This window comes from Thunnus maccoyii, chromosome 4, assembly GCF_910596095.1.
Source record: "Thunnus maccoyii chromosome 4, fThuMac1.1, whole genome shotgun sequence".
In the NCBI taxonomy this organism is placed as follows: domain Eukaryota; kingdom Metazoa; phylum Chordata; class Actinopteri; order Scombriformes; family Scombridae; genus Thunnus; species Thunnus maccoyii.
In genome coordinates this window covers 25,530,445-25,545,373 of record NC_056536.1, presented here as the reverse complement: position 1 = coordinate 25,545,373, position 14,929 = coordinate 25,530,445, and the positions used below count along the sequence as shown (strand labels likewise).

Here is a 14,929-nt window from a genome sequence, read left to right as displayed (position 1 = left end):
ACACACACACACATACACACACTGTACAATGCTATTTGAACTGAAAATATTTGCATAAAAACTACATCTGAGAGAAGAAAAATTATAGTTCCGACTAACACATTTATTATTATGTTTTCCAAAACAATTTAGACTACAATCTTAGAATCCATCACAGTGAAGTGTTTCAAGATAATGCAGTAATAACCAAATCAATCTTCATTACCACTTAACGACATTGTTATTTTGAGTTATATTTGCTACAACATGTAAAATAGGTGTTATTGTTCTGTAAGTAGGCTATGGGTTACTGCACAGGTGTTTGGAGCTGCAACAATTAGTCCATTAATTGATTAGTAGATCAATCGAAAATCAATCAGTCATGTTTTAAGCAAAAATGCCAAATATTTGCTGGTTCCAGCTCAAATTTGATAATTTAATGTTTTTCTTTGTTTTATGACAGTAAAGTGAATATCTTTGGATTTTTGACTGTTGGTTGGACAAAAATGAATATTCAAAGACATTTTTCACTATTTTGACATTTTATGGACAAAATGATCAATCAATTAATCGAGAAAATAATCAATAATGAAAACAATCATTAGTTGCAGCCCTAGAGGTGTTGCAAAAAATTCTGTGGCCCATCAGATTCTGTTTTTGTCATCCTTTATCACATTCTGTATTTTGATAGCTGTTACCAAAAGTTGTGCCTCCATAATATTTAGATAGGGTATAAATTGTGATAGGTGTGAACCAAAAAATGTGATCTTACAATATATAGATTAGGTCACAAATTATTTAAACTATAAGGGGGAAAAATAATGGAACCCATGGATACAGGGGGTCACATATTTTGGTGAGTTGAGGACTAACAAATATAACAACTAACGTCAGATTTGTGATACACCTACGGTACATCACAAGTAATACATTTTGTGACCCTGTCTGCATCTATAGGCTCTTTTTTTATTTGAGGAAAGTTAGTGAGGAAATTCGGCCACAATCAAACTGGTCAGAGAACCTGGTGGGTCACAGAATTTGATGTAACACCGGCCAGCAGGGGTCCTCAGTGCACCGTGTGGTGGCCAGACAGAGTGCCATACGTAAAGGGACCCATAGCAACAACAAACGTGTAACTGATATACTTCACGTAACTGTTTTGGTTGAATGAATACCAAAAATAACGGCTCACGTACATCAATGTTATGTGTACTGGAAAAAAGTAAGATATACTACATATACTGTTCTTAAATATTGTTATTGAGCGGTTGTTTAACATTAACGGTTAAAAATCGGTCCTGAAGTCCACACGAGGATGGTCGTGCGTAGATGATAACCCTAGATTTACGACGGATCTCGCGAGAATGGTCATTCTACCCCAAACCAAGGTCTTTCCCTAACCCTTACCAAGTGGTTTTTGTGCCTGAACCTAACCAGACCTTACCCTAAGTGTTGTCACTTTATAAAACATCTCTGCCTTTTTTTCAGTGACAAATAACGCGCACAACGAAGAAACAACGCGTACGAATCTCGCGAGACTCTTGCAAATCTAGGGTTACCGTCTAGACACGGCCAGGGGGTGGACACGACCCACAGCACGAGGATGCGCGCGCGTCTTGGCAACGGAAGTCGAGTTTTGTTACTGCCGATGATAACTTCCTCAACCGAAGCTAAAACACAAAACCATAACTGTTTTAAAGTAAAAATGTCCGCCTGCTGCGTGTCTGGTTGTAAAAATCGACATTCCTCATCCAGCAAACTCAAATTTTACAGAATACCATCCGGATCCAGGCCGTTTCAGGCCAACCGGCGGCGTTTATGGCTAAAAGTTATCAAACAAGCGAACGGCAGCACCGAGGAACTCAATGGAAACGCTCGTATCTGTGGCGCTCATTTCATATCAGGTAAGATAACCGGTTTGCTTTCATTGTAGTAGTTTCATGCTACTGCAGCTAGCTGACACATCTGCAAAGCTGGTTAGATTTAGTGGAAAATGTGATGTAAAGTTGTCTGAAATCTTTTGTGTGTTTACAGGAGAAGCGTCCATGGACCACGACAGTCCTGACTTTGTGCCTTCTGTGTTTACATGCACCAAACCTAAACAGAGCCCGAGCCCCAAGAAAAAAGCGAGAAGGAGAGACATGTAAGTTTATGTTGCTAACTACAAAACGAGTTAGCGCTAACTGCGAGGACGTACTGTAAAATCGTCTTTGTTTGTAGGATGGTGGCTTGCAAACCAGCAACAACAAAACACGATGAAACTTTACATTAGCTTGTCATGCATATACTTTATTACCGTAACTGTGTTATAACCCAAATCTAGCTCCTTGTCATTTTGGCTCGTGAGGACATTTGACTTGAAGACACAAAATTCAAGTTTTTCATGTAGAACTAAAACGATTAGTTAGTTAATCTATTAGTTGGTCAACAGAGAAATAACTATTTTGATCATCAATTAATCGTCTCAGTCATTTTTAAAGAATAAATCCAAAACATTATGTGGTTGCAGCTTCTCAGATGTGGTGTTTTTCTTTGTCATACATGAAAATAAACTGAATATCTTTGGGTTTTGGACTGTTAGTCAGACAGATCAAGCATTTTGAAAACATTGGCTTGGGTAATTATGATGGGTATCTGTCACAGTTTCTCACATTGTACGGAAAGAACAGAGCTGGATAAACTATTGTAATTCACCACTGTCACAACTGAACATGGTTTCTGTTTACAAGTATTGTGATTGTCATTTTGCATTTGTGCCATTGTAAACAGTCTGTAAACTTTAGCTGTTAGTGGATAATGGTACAGTACAGTAGCTAACTGCTTCATATTTTAGTGTAAATTTACAGCCTGTCACACCTAATACATCTTTATTTCAAATGAAGAGTGCAAACTTTTCCTACTCCTCTTCGAAGAGTACATATACGTGACACACTTATTTATAAGGTATTTAAAGAAATTTGTTTTCACTATTTTTTTCAAAGGTTTTACAGCCGCAGAAAAAGGCGCCATCGAAGCCAAACAGCCAATGTGGAAACAGAAGAAACTCCACCTGGTGCTGATTCTCATATGGACCTTGAGTCCTCTGTTTTAATGGAAACTACAGGAAGTGAACTTTCAGAGGAAATACAGACACCATCAACCCCAACAGTGTCAAAGGTAGCAGTCATTATTTTTTTCCTGCATTTATTCTATGTTTTTTTTAGAACTTTTTTTTTTTTTTATTCAACTTTGTGTAATTATTATTTTTAGGAAGCATAAAGGTTTACTCGGGAGGGTGGACAGCGGGACTAGTAATTGTTGGATCAATAGAGGATTTTTTCTCTGCTGTAAGAAAGAGAACATGCAGCATCTTCTGAGCTATATTTTTCTGCCATATCTTATGAAGAAATAGTTTCTTATTTTATTGAGTTAACTCCCCCACCCTTCTCTGTGTCTATTTTTTAGAAGAGAGAAACATTGATTACAGAAGCCAAGACTCCACAAACAACACCCAGCCCAAACAAGACATTACCTTCACTTAAATTACCAGCAGGCATCCCAAAACTAAGCAAAATGAGCCCTGTTGTGCTGCTAAAACCTCTAATTTCACTGTCAAGTGGGTATCAGTGTGAGCAGTGCGATCAAAACTTCACCAATGTCTCACAGTTTATAAAACACAAAGAACAGCATGAAGAAGAACAGTCCGCTCCCTGTGAAATTTGTGGAAAGCGCTTCGCCAGTCAGGCTCTTTTCACTGAGCACCAATGTATCCACACGGATGAGCCTTCCTTTCCGTGCAACATGTGTGATCGATCGTTCACTTCAAGCCATAACCTCAAGCGTCATAAGCTGCTTCATGTCAGAGATGGCAGGAAGTGCAGCAAGTGCGGCGTCCTGTTCTGTCGACGTCACAACCACGTTTTATTCCTGCCACAGACGGAGTCTATAACTGAATCGGAGCAAGATTCTTCCATCATTGAGTCACAAAATTTGATGCCAGAAAACGATCTGCCGGAGGAGCTTGAGCCAAACCAGACAGCTGATCTGGCTGATGACGCTAAGAGCTCCCTGACTATTATACCTCAGCTGTCAGCTACTGACCAGACTGTTTTGCCCACAACCACAACCCCTGAGCCTTTACCCAAGAGCCGTAAAGCCTCACTGCTAGCCTCACACGCAAGAATCTTAACAGAAATCCCTTTACCCAAGTTGATAAAACCCTTACACTCCTCTGTGCCACCAGAACCCCAACAGTCAAGTAACCCAAGTACCTCCTTTCAGTTTAAGCCACCACAACCACCCAACTACCCTGCAGACTTCATTCAGCCGCATCTCCCCCTACATCCACAACTCCCATCCTCGCTACAGATCTTTTCACCGCAGTGCCTCACCTCAGCATTACTTGAGGTTAAAAGAAATTATAAATATATTCTCAGCAAAGAAGTGAATGTCAAGGAGAAGAAAAGGAAGAAGCAGGAGAAGGATCATGTGAAGGAGAAACCGTGCGAGACGCCACTGATTCCTCCAGTTGAACAAAGCAGTGAGCAAGAAAAGAAGGAAAGAACAGCTTATGACCTTGAGATTGTGCTCTGACGGAAACAGTGGAGGAAGATTTTTACACTTTTAAAAAACAGAGGCTGTACTTTGTGTTACTGGGATTTAGCCTCTGAATGGCTTGTTTGTCTCAGCCGTGATGTTTCACATTCCACCACTACTTGTACCAAGACTTGAGCTTTCTATCATTAAGCTATTAAGCCGTTCTGTCAGACTCAATGGTGTGTTTGGACGACACAAGATAAACATGAGTTTCTTTGGAGTTCAACTGTTATTATATGCTGCACTTTTGCGTCCAGCATGAAGTGGTTCCGTTTTTTTAGTGTTCCTATGATATTACTGTTAATGTATTGGTTGCATGTTTTTTTTCCATACTTTTTTTTGTTTTTGCATGTAGACCTAACCTGGTTCAGCACACTGATATATTTTAAACATGCTGCATTAATTAATGTGAGTGACTGAACTCTAATGCTGCTATTTTTATTTACTGATGATTCTGTAGTTGAGATGCTGCCACTTGTTACACTGATGAGGTGAAATTTATTTGCCCACTGTGCCCACCATTGGTAAATAATACTGTTCTGTATGTAGGATCCGTTTCTGACCCGGATTGCAAAACTGTGCACCAGGTGGCATTTTGACTGCAGGCTATATTCTGTGCTTGGCAATTTGTGGAGTAATCAGTTTTGGCTGTGAGCAAATCCGCAGTGCTATGACTTGCAAGAATATGACTATCATTATCTAGCATTATATCTGAAAAGAATTGTCACTGAATTTAGTTTTCCCCGACTACCTCAGCTACCCAGAGCCATACAAACAAACGTTTGTTGTTTTTATATTATAGAAATATATTTGCATACGATGTATAGTTTTGTTCTCTCACTTTGTAAGCAAATACAGCAATTCCGGTATTTGGGATACACAAGTGTTGCATTTTTCCGTTTGCTTGTGTGGACTAAAATCTGGAAGTGGCAGAAAGCTGGGTGGCATACTGAGAAAAGAAACTACCTTTCATTTCCTTACCAGCAAGCACATAACCTGCTAAACAGTAACTGAGCAAGACACTAGTTCCCCACCTGCTGCAGGGCAGCTGTTTTGTAGCTAACACTGACCCCCAAGTCCAACATATTGCATTATAATACCATTACTGTGTGCATCTTTTGAATGTAACATACTCACTGACTCTGAAGTCAGATGTTTAAAACGGTTTGTTAACGTAATCTTGTATTTGTGTAGTTTTTAAATCTACTTTATATCATTCAGTCAGTCAGTCAGTCAGTGAATGACACTTTTATAACATTAACTGTTTCCAAAATGTTTTCTTTGCCTCATGCCACGCTCACTGTGATAGCATTTGGGTATTGCAACAGTCATCAAAACACTCCATTTGAAATAGATGAAATTGCAAATGATATTTTGGTGGCTGTGCTTCATTTGCTAAATAGATTCACTAAAGTAGACGCACTGGAGTTGAGAAAATCTGAAATGGACGTATTACTAGATGATTGCATTTGTAGATGAGACTCCAAACTACATTGCGACCATATCAGGCTGATTCTCACTTAGACACAGAAAGAAGAGATGAAAGAAATTAACGTTGCAATATGTCTAAACTGAAATATAGTCTGTACGTAACGATGTATGCAGAAATAAAATGAGCGTACTATATTTGCTGCAGTTTTCTTGAGTTATAGAGCTCTGGGGAGGGGGGGGGGGGGACAGTTTTGTGGACAAACTGTCCATGGCCTGATGGTGGCACTGGAGGGATTGTTAAATTGACCCAAAAATGTCTCTCTGCTTTTCTTGGATTGGACTCTTGTCACTGTGTCATATTGCATTGTAATGGCCAGTTTGTTCTGTGAGCTGCAGTACAATTCCATAGCAGAAAAAAGCCCAGAGTATAATAACAAGATGCCTTCTTTCACTGGGTCTTTTTGTCACTGTGTTTAGTTGTGGTTCTCAAAGGATACTTTTCAACTACTGCTCGGTTTTGAAGTAAAACAAAATAAGGCAGCTGCTCAAAATTACAACCTATAAACCAGTCTACATAGTAACATGTTTATCAGAGTCAGATTTATTGCCAAGTAAGTTTGCACATACAAGGACTTTGTCTTAGTGTTGTGCATGATAATCAAAGAATAGAAGGTAAGATAAAAGGATCTATATATATATAGTAAGAAAAATACCACAAAAAACAGGTGGTAAAACATATAGATAAAATTTACAATAAAGAATAAGTAAAAATCTATGTTTATTTGAATGTACAAGTCAGATTGTTAGAGGACTAATTGAATATACTTTTAGGTTGCCAGGTTGTGATAAATCCTTCTGATTGGTGTTTATCCTCCTCCAGCATCTGGACCAATGTATTATTCATTTATTAACATCTACAATGGCGGAAAGGTACAAACGGTTTATTAGAAAGTTCAGCCCGTTCAGCACATTCATGACTTACTAACATTTATAACTGAATTTATACTTATTAGAAAGAAGGAGGCCCATGGCTTTTTAACATGCAGAATGTATAATTTATTAGAAAGTTAGATCTGTTAACCTTTATTAAAGGATCTTTTCACAACCTGGCAACCCAAAGGTTCTTATTAATAGCTTATTACTGACAAGTAGACAGTAAAAGATTTTAATCACTAATAAATCCACAACTTCTAAACCCTTATTAGAGAATGGTACCAATATTGTTTGCATTATGTAGAATGTAAAACTGTAGTTAAGCATAGTTTAAAGTAAATAATATACACTTACCTACAGTAAAAATACACAGGACAGTCATATTGCTAAGGAACAATATTTGTTTTTGCCTGCTGTTTATGTTTTTCTACAATTTTACTTTTGGTGCTGACAACATATTGCACGACTTTCTGAGCCAGAAATACAATTTGATTTCTGTTCTTAAATCTGGATTTGTGAATAAAGAATTGTGGCAAAAGAAAAAATGGGTCAAGTGTTTTTATTGGTTTTTATTACTCATGCCGACAGCGCATTCCTCCGCAACCTCTTGTACCACATCTCAGAGCCAGATGAGAGTTCACAGTCTGCCGTCTGACTCCATCTGCACGCTGTACACGTCCAATTGGTGGGAAGGCACCGGGGAAACACTGGTAGCTAATCCTGATTGGCCATCTCCGCTGTCACTTAAGGCTAACGGCGGCAGTGATTGGCTGACATCCGAGGATCTAAGCAGTAGATTGGTCGGTACGTCTTCGCGTGGCTGCATAGATGACAGGCAAGTGGTGCTGATGCTGTGACAATGGGAGTCATCCAGATAAGCATCATCTGGACCGAGTACGCTTAAAACACAGCGGCAGCACACACGCGTAACTAACTGTACTGTGAAGGACGTGGAAGCAGCTGTGTAGAAACACATAGAGGAACCTCCAGCTGCTGCTCGGAAAAGGGGTAAGTTTTCTCCTGGAAAACAAACTGACATGCCCGGGGGTTGGGGGGTGGAGGTGGGGGGGGTCCAGTTAGCTGTTTTTGATGTGGGGGGCTGGGGAACAGCTCTCAAGTACGTTGGTAACAAGACTGTACATCCGCTGGCTAGGTGAAGCAAGGTTAGCAGTCTTTAGCAGCTTTTAAATCTGAGATGCTTTGCTCTATATATGACATACTGTAATATAAATGCGGCGGTTTGTAAGGCAGCTGCGAGTCAACTCATCCCCTTGGTCGACTGCATTGCGGAGAGCTACATTAGAGCATGCCTTGCAGAATAGCATGTGTCTAATATTCTTCTTACTACCCAGTAAATAAGTCTTCAGTACAGCGGTCACTAGGCCTAAATCTGCATGTTATTGTGCTCTGTTCTTCATGCTTTCATTCTCACACGTGGATCCAGTTTGATGCATTTGTTACCAAATAAAAATATTATATATTTAGATACCAAAAACTAAAAAGACAAAAAAAAAAAAAGTCTGACAGCTATTGCATGGATATGCACAGATTTGTAGTTGAGTTGCTTTGCATGCTGGGATTTGAAGTTTGAGACGGTGTGTGTTGCAACTTCTTGCAAGTTTGCGTATGTGTGCACATACAGTATGATGCACAGATATGCAGACACTGCTAATACAGATGCCATGTTTCTGTTGATGTAACAATGCAGTCTTTGGCGTCTCTTGCTTTTTTAAGTCTAGTGATGGGAGCGTTCAGCCGACAGAAGTTTTTCCAGGAGCTTGCTCACGGCTGCCTGCTGCCCACAGCTCAGCAGGGTCTGGAGCAGGTATGGCAGCTGCTGGTTATCTGCCTGCTGTGTCGGCTTCTCTGGATGTTGGGTGAGAGTCTTGTTATTTTGTGCCTCGTCAGTGTTATTCACCCCCTCATACAGCCTTCATCATCATAGTCATCTCCTTGATTTTCTTTATCTTGCTCCGTCAGGCCTCCCATCTTTTGTGAAACACCTCGGCACAGTGGCTGGAGGTTTCTACACCCTCTACCTGTTTTTTGAGCTTCATATGATCTGGGTGGTGCTTCTAAGCCTACTCTGCTACCTCTTCCTCTTCCTGTGCCGCCACTCTACCATCCGAGGCACTTTCCTCTCCATCACTGTGCTCATCTACCTGCTACTGGGGTAAGAGGCAGCTGATACCTGATAGCTCAGCAGCATATATCAAGAGAGCCTTTGAAGTGAATGCTTTTCAAAGTCAGTGTTGCAGAGTTTAATTTGCCGTGAACTGCATAAAAAACAGACTATTCTTGTATAATTTCATCAGAGAGCTGCACATGATGGACACCACCAACTGGCACAAGATGAGAGGTAGGGCATGCATCTTTTCTTTTGGCAGCAGCACTTGACACATTTCTGCTGGATAAAAAACATTAAGTGGGATTATTCTAGGTATTCATTTATATTTGGCATCAATTATGGTTTTATTTAGTTTTCTCGTGACTATTTAAGTGCCGCTGCTGTCATCCAGGTTCACAGATGGTGGTCGCTATGAAAGCCATCTCTCTGGCCTTCGATTTGGACAGAGGTGTTGTGACCAGCGTACCCTCACCCATTGAGTTCATGGGCTATATTTACTTTGTGGGCACAGTCATCTTTGGTCCTTGGATCAGCTTCAACAGCTACAAAGAAGCTTTAGAAGGGCGTAAGCTGGTAAGTGTGATACAGTATCTCTGAAGTATGGAAAAAGGTGAGGATTATTTAAAAGATTTATTCTGGGACTAGCTGCTAACTGTTCAAATCTTTTTTTTCTCAGAGCTTTTCGTGGCTTTTAAAAGTGTCTGTTAGCTGGGTGAAGAGCCAGATCTGCCTTGTTATTTCCAACTGTGTGGCACCCTACCTCTTCCCTTATTTTATACCTGTTTATGGAGACAAGCTGCTACGAAGGTAAGTGGAACATAGATGTAAACAAATCTAAATGCCTGTTTCTTCTCTGGCTTGCATTACACATCATCACATATCTCTTTTCTTCTATTACCTGCTTCGTTCACAGCAAAAAGAGGAGGAAGATCAGGTAATTGCATCCCTATTTTCTGATCACCACCCGTGTAACGCCCTGACCTGCATGCATGTACCCACATCACTCCCCCTCTCTGTGCAGCCACATGTGTACCAGGACACTCGTCTCACCCCTTCATTAACCGAAACCGTTTCACCATCTTGATAACCGTGGTGAGACGTAGATCATCATATGGCAAGTCAATAAAACATTTGTATCAATATCAAAGTGTCACTAACATTAACTACTACATCTTCTCTCTTTATCCCGTTGCTGCTCAGAGGTACAACAGCAAAGTATGTCTTTTAGTGTTATAGTGTAATAATTAATTAATTTCATTGGATTTTATCTGATATTGGAATGTAATAGCTGTGTGTTTTTTCCTCTTTTAATGTCATTACATCAGGTGGTTGCTTGCGTATGAGAACACAATGTCTTTCCACTTCAGTAATTATTTTGTTGGTTACTTGAGCGAGACTACTACTACTCTGGCTGGAGCAGGCTTCACCGAGGAGAAAGAAAACCTCAAATGGTCAGAATTTCATACACAACATTAACATCACAAGTGTGTTTCTTTTTTGTGGACATTTTTAAAACAGTCCGCCACTTCTTTACCTTTTTGTTTTCTAGGGATATGACCGTATCCAAGCCGCTGAATATAGAGTTTCCTCGGTCGATGGTGGAGGTGGTGACGTCATGGAATTTGCCGATGTCTCGCTTTCTGCACACCTGTGAGTTATAATGTTAACACCCATTGCTTAATGGAAGCAGCTGTTTTTGCTTTTCGTTATAAATGGGATGATAATGAGTCGTTTAAACAGACACTCAAGCAAACCGACGTTCTCATTTCACAGATGTTTTTAAAAGTGCTCTCAAATTTGGGACGTTCTCCGCCGTCATGGTCACATACACAGCCAGCGCCCTTCTGCATGTGAGTGCTTTGTGGAAGTCTTACATAAGAAATTGTTATGTATCTGTGTCAACAAGTGGATGGTTTTGATTCTAACTCATGTGTCTGGTAGGGTCTGAGTTTTCATCTGGGTGCTGTACTGATATCTCTCGGGTTTATCACGTACATTGAGCACGGTAAGACACCGCTTAATGTCTCTTTTCCACATTAGAACATTTCCATTTACAGAAGGTGCTTAGCTTCACAGTAATGATGAATTGCACCTGCTATTACTCTCTGTTTCTGTTCACCGCAGTGCTGTTTTTTACCTTGTATGGTTAAAAAGAAACCCCTCCTCTGGCTTTATTTTAATGCTTTGGTCTTGTTTTGTGTTTCAGTGTTGCGGAAGAGGCTTGCAGCCATTTTTAATGCCTGTATACTGTCAAAGAAATGTCAGCGTAACTGCACTCACCAGCACAAAAAGGTAATACGCACCTTTCTCTTCCTTTCTTTTTCTTTTTTTAGAAAATGGCCTTTATTTCCCATCATTTAAGATTATCAGTTTTGTTCAGGTTTGCATAAATATTAAAGGGGTACTTATTTGCTTCCTTCAAAAGAGTTACATGAGAAGATTGATGGCACTCTCTCTGTCTGTAAATAGGAGGTGGATTTTTTTTACCTTCAACCAGAGCCAGGCTAGCTGTTTCCCTCTGATTCCAGTCTTTATGCTAAGCTAAGCTAACAGTTTCCTGGCTCCAGCAAGTGGTATCAATCTTCTCATTGTACTGAGCAAGAAAGTGAATGAGTATTTTTTCCAGATGTAACCTATACTCATAGTTTTTACAGCTGCACATTTAAAAAAAGGTTTGTTACATTGTTTATGGGTTTAATTTTCATTCTTGTTTAGATATAATTTTAGGATTGTTCCTTGCTTCATGTTATACAAATAGAAATCCCAGTTTTGACCACAGGACTGCAGTGTTTTGTGCTTGTTTTTAACATATTGTGGTTTCCCCTCTGCTATTTGATTTGTGCAAATGGCCATTGTACTGGCATTGCTGGCACTTCCTTACAGAGCAGGAGGCGCTCAAAGGGGGCCTACCTAGTAGATCTTCTGCCTAGTTAGCATTCAGGAAAAAAATATGTTCTCTATTTTTACCCTGCACATGAACAAAAATATGAAAACTAAGCCCCTTAAAAATTTTCTCCCTTTGATTTAGCCTATAATAAGAATACTCCTCAATGGGCCAAATACCTATCATATTAGAAAACACAAGAAATATTATGACTGTTAAAAAGATATAATTACTGTATTAGTAAAGTAGTGCGGACATCAGGTTCTAATGCCAGAAAAAAACACATCTGCTGCAGTTAAATTACAGCAGCCTCAATGCTCTGTCTTTCAATTGATATATTTTGGGAGTTACCTGGCAAGATGCCCAGCAAAAACCCCTTATGTTAGATTGGTTATACACATCAAGAGCAGCGGGTAGAGGGAATAATGACTCATGCCAGAAAAAAGCAGCCTACATGGACTGTACAACATCACAATTGAGGCAACAATACATTTGAAAAAGACACAGATTACAGTGAAAAGGATATGGATGAAATTGTCTAGAATCCTTGTTCCCACATGATGCGTTCTCTCTCTCTCTCTCTATCTATCTCTGCAGGAGCTTTGGGTGTATATGATTAATATAGCATTCAGCGCTTTGGCAATACTCCACCTGACGTACCTGGGCTCTGTGTTCAACTCCAGTGTGGACTACATGGAGGAGGATGAGGTGAGGTCACGACCTGACTATATTTATACACTCTGTACTCATGAAATGTACAGCACACTATCTGACATGGACGTGAACGCGTGAAATGCTGTATAGGAATGCAACCTTAGCTGGTTTGTGAATGAGTAGTTTTGGATTATTCTTTTTTAGAGAGTGAGAATAAATGCAACCAAGAACATATTAATGATTTGCATTTTTATTATAGAAATGTTTTCATAAAAGGTATAAATAAGGACAGATTGAGCTTACATAGTATGTACCGCCCCCTACAGGACGATATAACCCATCATACCATTCAAAAGTGGTCAGAGCTGAGCTGGACGAGCCACTGGGTCACGTTTGGATGCTGGATATTGTACCGCCTCATCCTCTAATAATAAGAGACAAGAGGAAAAGTGAAAGAAGCAATAATGAGAGATGAAAGGCTGGTTCTCCACTTCTGCACTGTGACTTTTAACACGCATCAGACCGAAGAGAACAGAATCAACCTTGTGTACAATAAACCAACACGCAGCGTTCAGGTTACGCTGCATGTTGGCTGGGTAATCTATTATTCTAACCTGCTGGGGACTAGTTTTGATATCCATGAAATGATAGCCCGCTCCTCCCTCTTTCTTCCCCCCGTATCGCATCCTTTTTATCTGAGCTGCAGTTGACAAGCCCTCATGTTGTGACAGCAGTTACCGATGTCTCACTGTGAGTCACAATCGATACCTATCAGCATGGTGGAGATTGGCTGCTCCTTTCTGTGGACCCACGATAGAGCCCATTATCTAGGTTTCAGAGTCAGCCGCGCCAGATGTCCTCCAGATGTGGTTTTCCCTTCACCTCAAGTGTTTTTACAATCGTATTTTTAGGTTTAAAGGATAAGGCTGGTGATATTCTCTAGTTTTCCAACAATTCACATGAAAATACCAAAACCAGCCTGCCTGTGGCTTTGAGCCCTGAGCCAATTCAACATAAATCTTAAAAAAAACAGATCATGAGTATATACTTTAATTTTTAAAAAAGGCTAAATCATTACGTTAAACACCTGGGCACTGTAGTTTTTAGCAAATATTACTTGAATGGGAGTAAATAGTGTATTTGTTGGGATCTATTCTCAGCTGCTGATTTACGTTGGATTGACACAAAACAAACTAGGGAAGGGAACATGTCTCCCAGCGCAACTGTGTGTGGCTCGTTCATGAGGATTTAATCGTTTTCGGACAACAATGGAGGTCTGTCACATGGAGACAATACTAGTAGGCTGAACTGATTTTGGTTTTGGTCTATTCATGAGATTTGTTGGTAATAAGAAAAATACTTATCCTTTAACAGAGCTTGTTTGTTTGAGCATGTGTAAGACAACAAAGAGTTTACATTTGAAGGAAAAAAAGCACAGGTTGTAAGGCAGAAATGTCATTGTTGTCATTTATTTCCCCTTTTGTGAATTTTAGATAAAGAAATTTAATCAATAAGGCTATGAATGGATTTTTGTGGTATCCTTTCCTAATAGTGGTTGTATTTTGTTTTGTGTTATTTTGATAATTCTTTTATAATTTGAGTTCTTTGTCTTTGCTTAGAGAAGGTCTTGTTAATATTTGTGAACATTTAAAACACCCATTCACTCTTCGGTATTGATAATAAAAGTTTAGAATCAGGGTATTACACATGTTAGTGTAGGACTAAAAATGTTTCTCTTCCAATTCATGTTACACATTCAAGATGAAATTATAGAGTACATCCTATTAAATATTTATCCTTAACCACAGATTTTTATTACACTGCTGCTTTTAACGATGCATTTACGTAATTGATAATTACCTGATAAAAATAACAGGAGTGTCTGTGTCAGATTGTGTTCACATACTATCTATATCTTTCTTAAATCTAGAACATCAAAGGATTTGCTTCTTGAGAGTGCAACAGATGTAGTGTTTTAGATTAGAGCCTGAATGTTTGCCTGAGAGCTAATACCACTCAATCCAACAAGTACTTTAAATACTATTCTAATATTTACTTTGAAACAACTTTTTTTTCCCCCTGTAAATGTGAAGGCACTGATACACCTGTGATATTTTTATAAAATTTTACATGAAACCTGGTTTGCTGTCTTTGTTTAATTGAAAGTGAGAAAAATACAAACGTGTCTGAGAAGATGTGAAATGTTCAGGAATAAACAAAAGTCAGATACATGCTGGAGTGCTTTACGAAATAGTCGTTTATTTGAATAATTATTTACAAGAAGAGTGTATGGACTGTTAGACAGTCAATCCTCAGGCTAAATTAGGGGAAGATTGCAAAAGGGT

The 14,929-nt window shown here is 39.4% G+C and overlaps 1 protein-coding gene across 3 annotated transcripts; it reads left to right on the top strand.

The window, feature by feature from the left end:
• Positions 1–1,097: 1,097 nt before the first annotated feature.
• Positions 1,098–14,751, top strand: LOC121895427 (protein-serine O-palmitoleoyltransferase porcupine-like). 3 transcript variants are annotated; one of them, XM_042408558.1, is made up of 18 exons: positions 1,263–1,883; positions 2,014–2,122; positions 2,961–3,135; positions 3,424–7,926; positions 8,653–8,795; positions 8,899–9,091; positions 9,234–9,277; positions 9,438–9,619; positions 9,723–9,853; positions 9,960–9,980; positions 10,247–10,261; positions 10,372–10,497; positions 10,596–10,696; positions 10,820–10,896; positions 10,988–11,051; positions 11,253–11,338; positions 12,528–12,638; positions 12,911–14,751. In XM_042408558.1, exons 5-18 carry the CDS (start codon positions 8,660–8,662, stop codon positions 13,010–13,012), a joined length of 1,389 nt encoding a protein of 462 aa, XP_042264492.1. In that variant the 5' UTR covers positions 1,263–1,883; positions 2,014–2,122; positions 2,961–3,135; positions 3,424–7,926; positions 8,653–8,659; the 3' UTR covers positions 13,013–14,751. The 3 variants fall into 3 exon arrangements, with proteins under 3 accessions (XP_042264491.1, XP_042264492.1, XP_042264490.1); XM_042408557.1 differs by lacking the exons at positions 8,653–8,795; positions 8,899–9,091; positions 9,234–9,277; ... (9 more) ...; positions 12,528–12,638; positions 12,911–14,751 and adding an exon at positions 1,098–1,201 and having other exon boundaries at positions 1,753–1,883; positions 3,424–6,180; XM_042408556.1 differs by lacking the exons at positions 8,653–8,795; positions 8,899–9,091; positions 9,234–9,277; ... (9 more) ...; positions 12,528–12,638; positions 12,911–14,751 and having other exon boundaries at positions 1,423–1,883; positions 3,424–6,180.
• Positions 14,752–14,929: the final 178 nt, after the last annotated feature.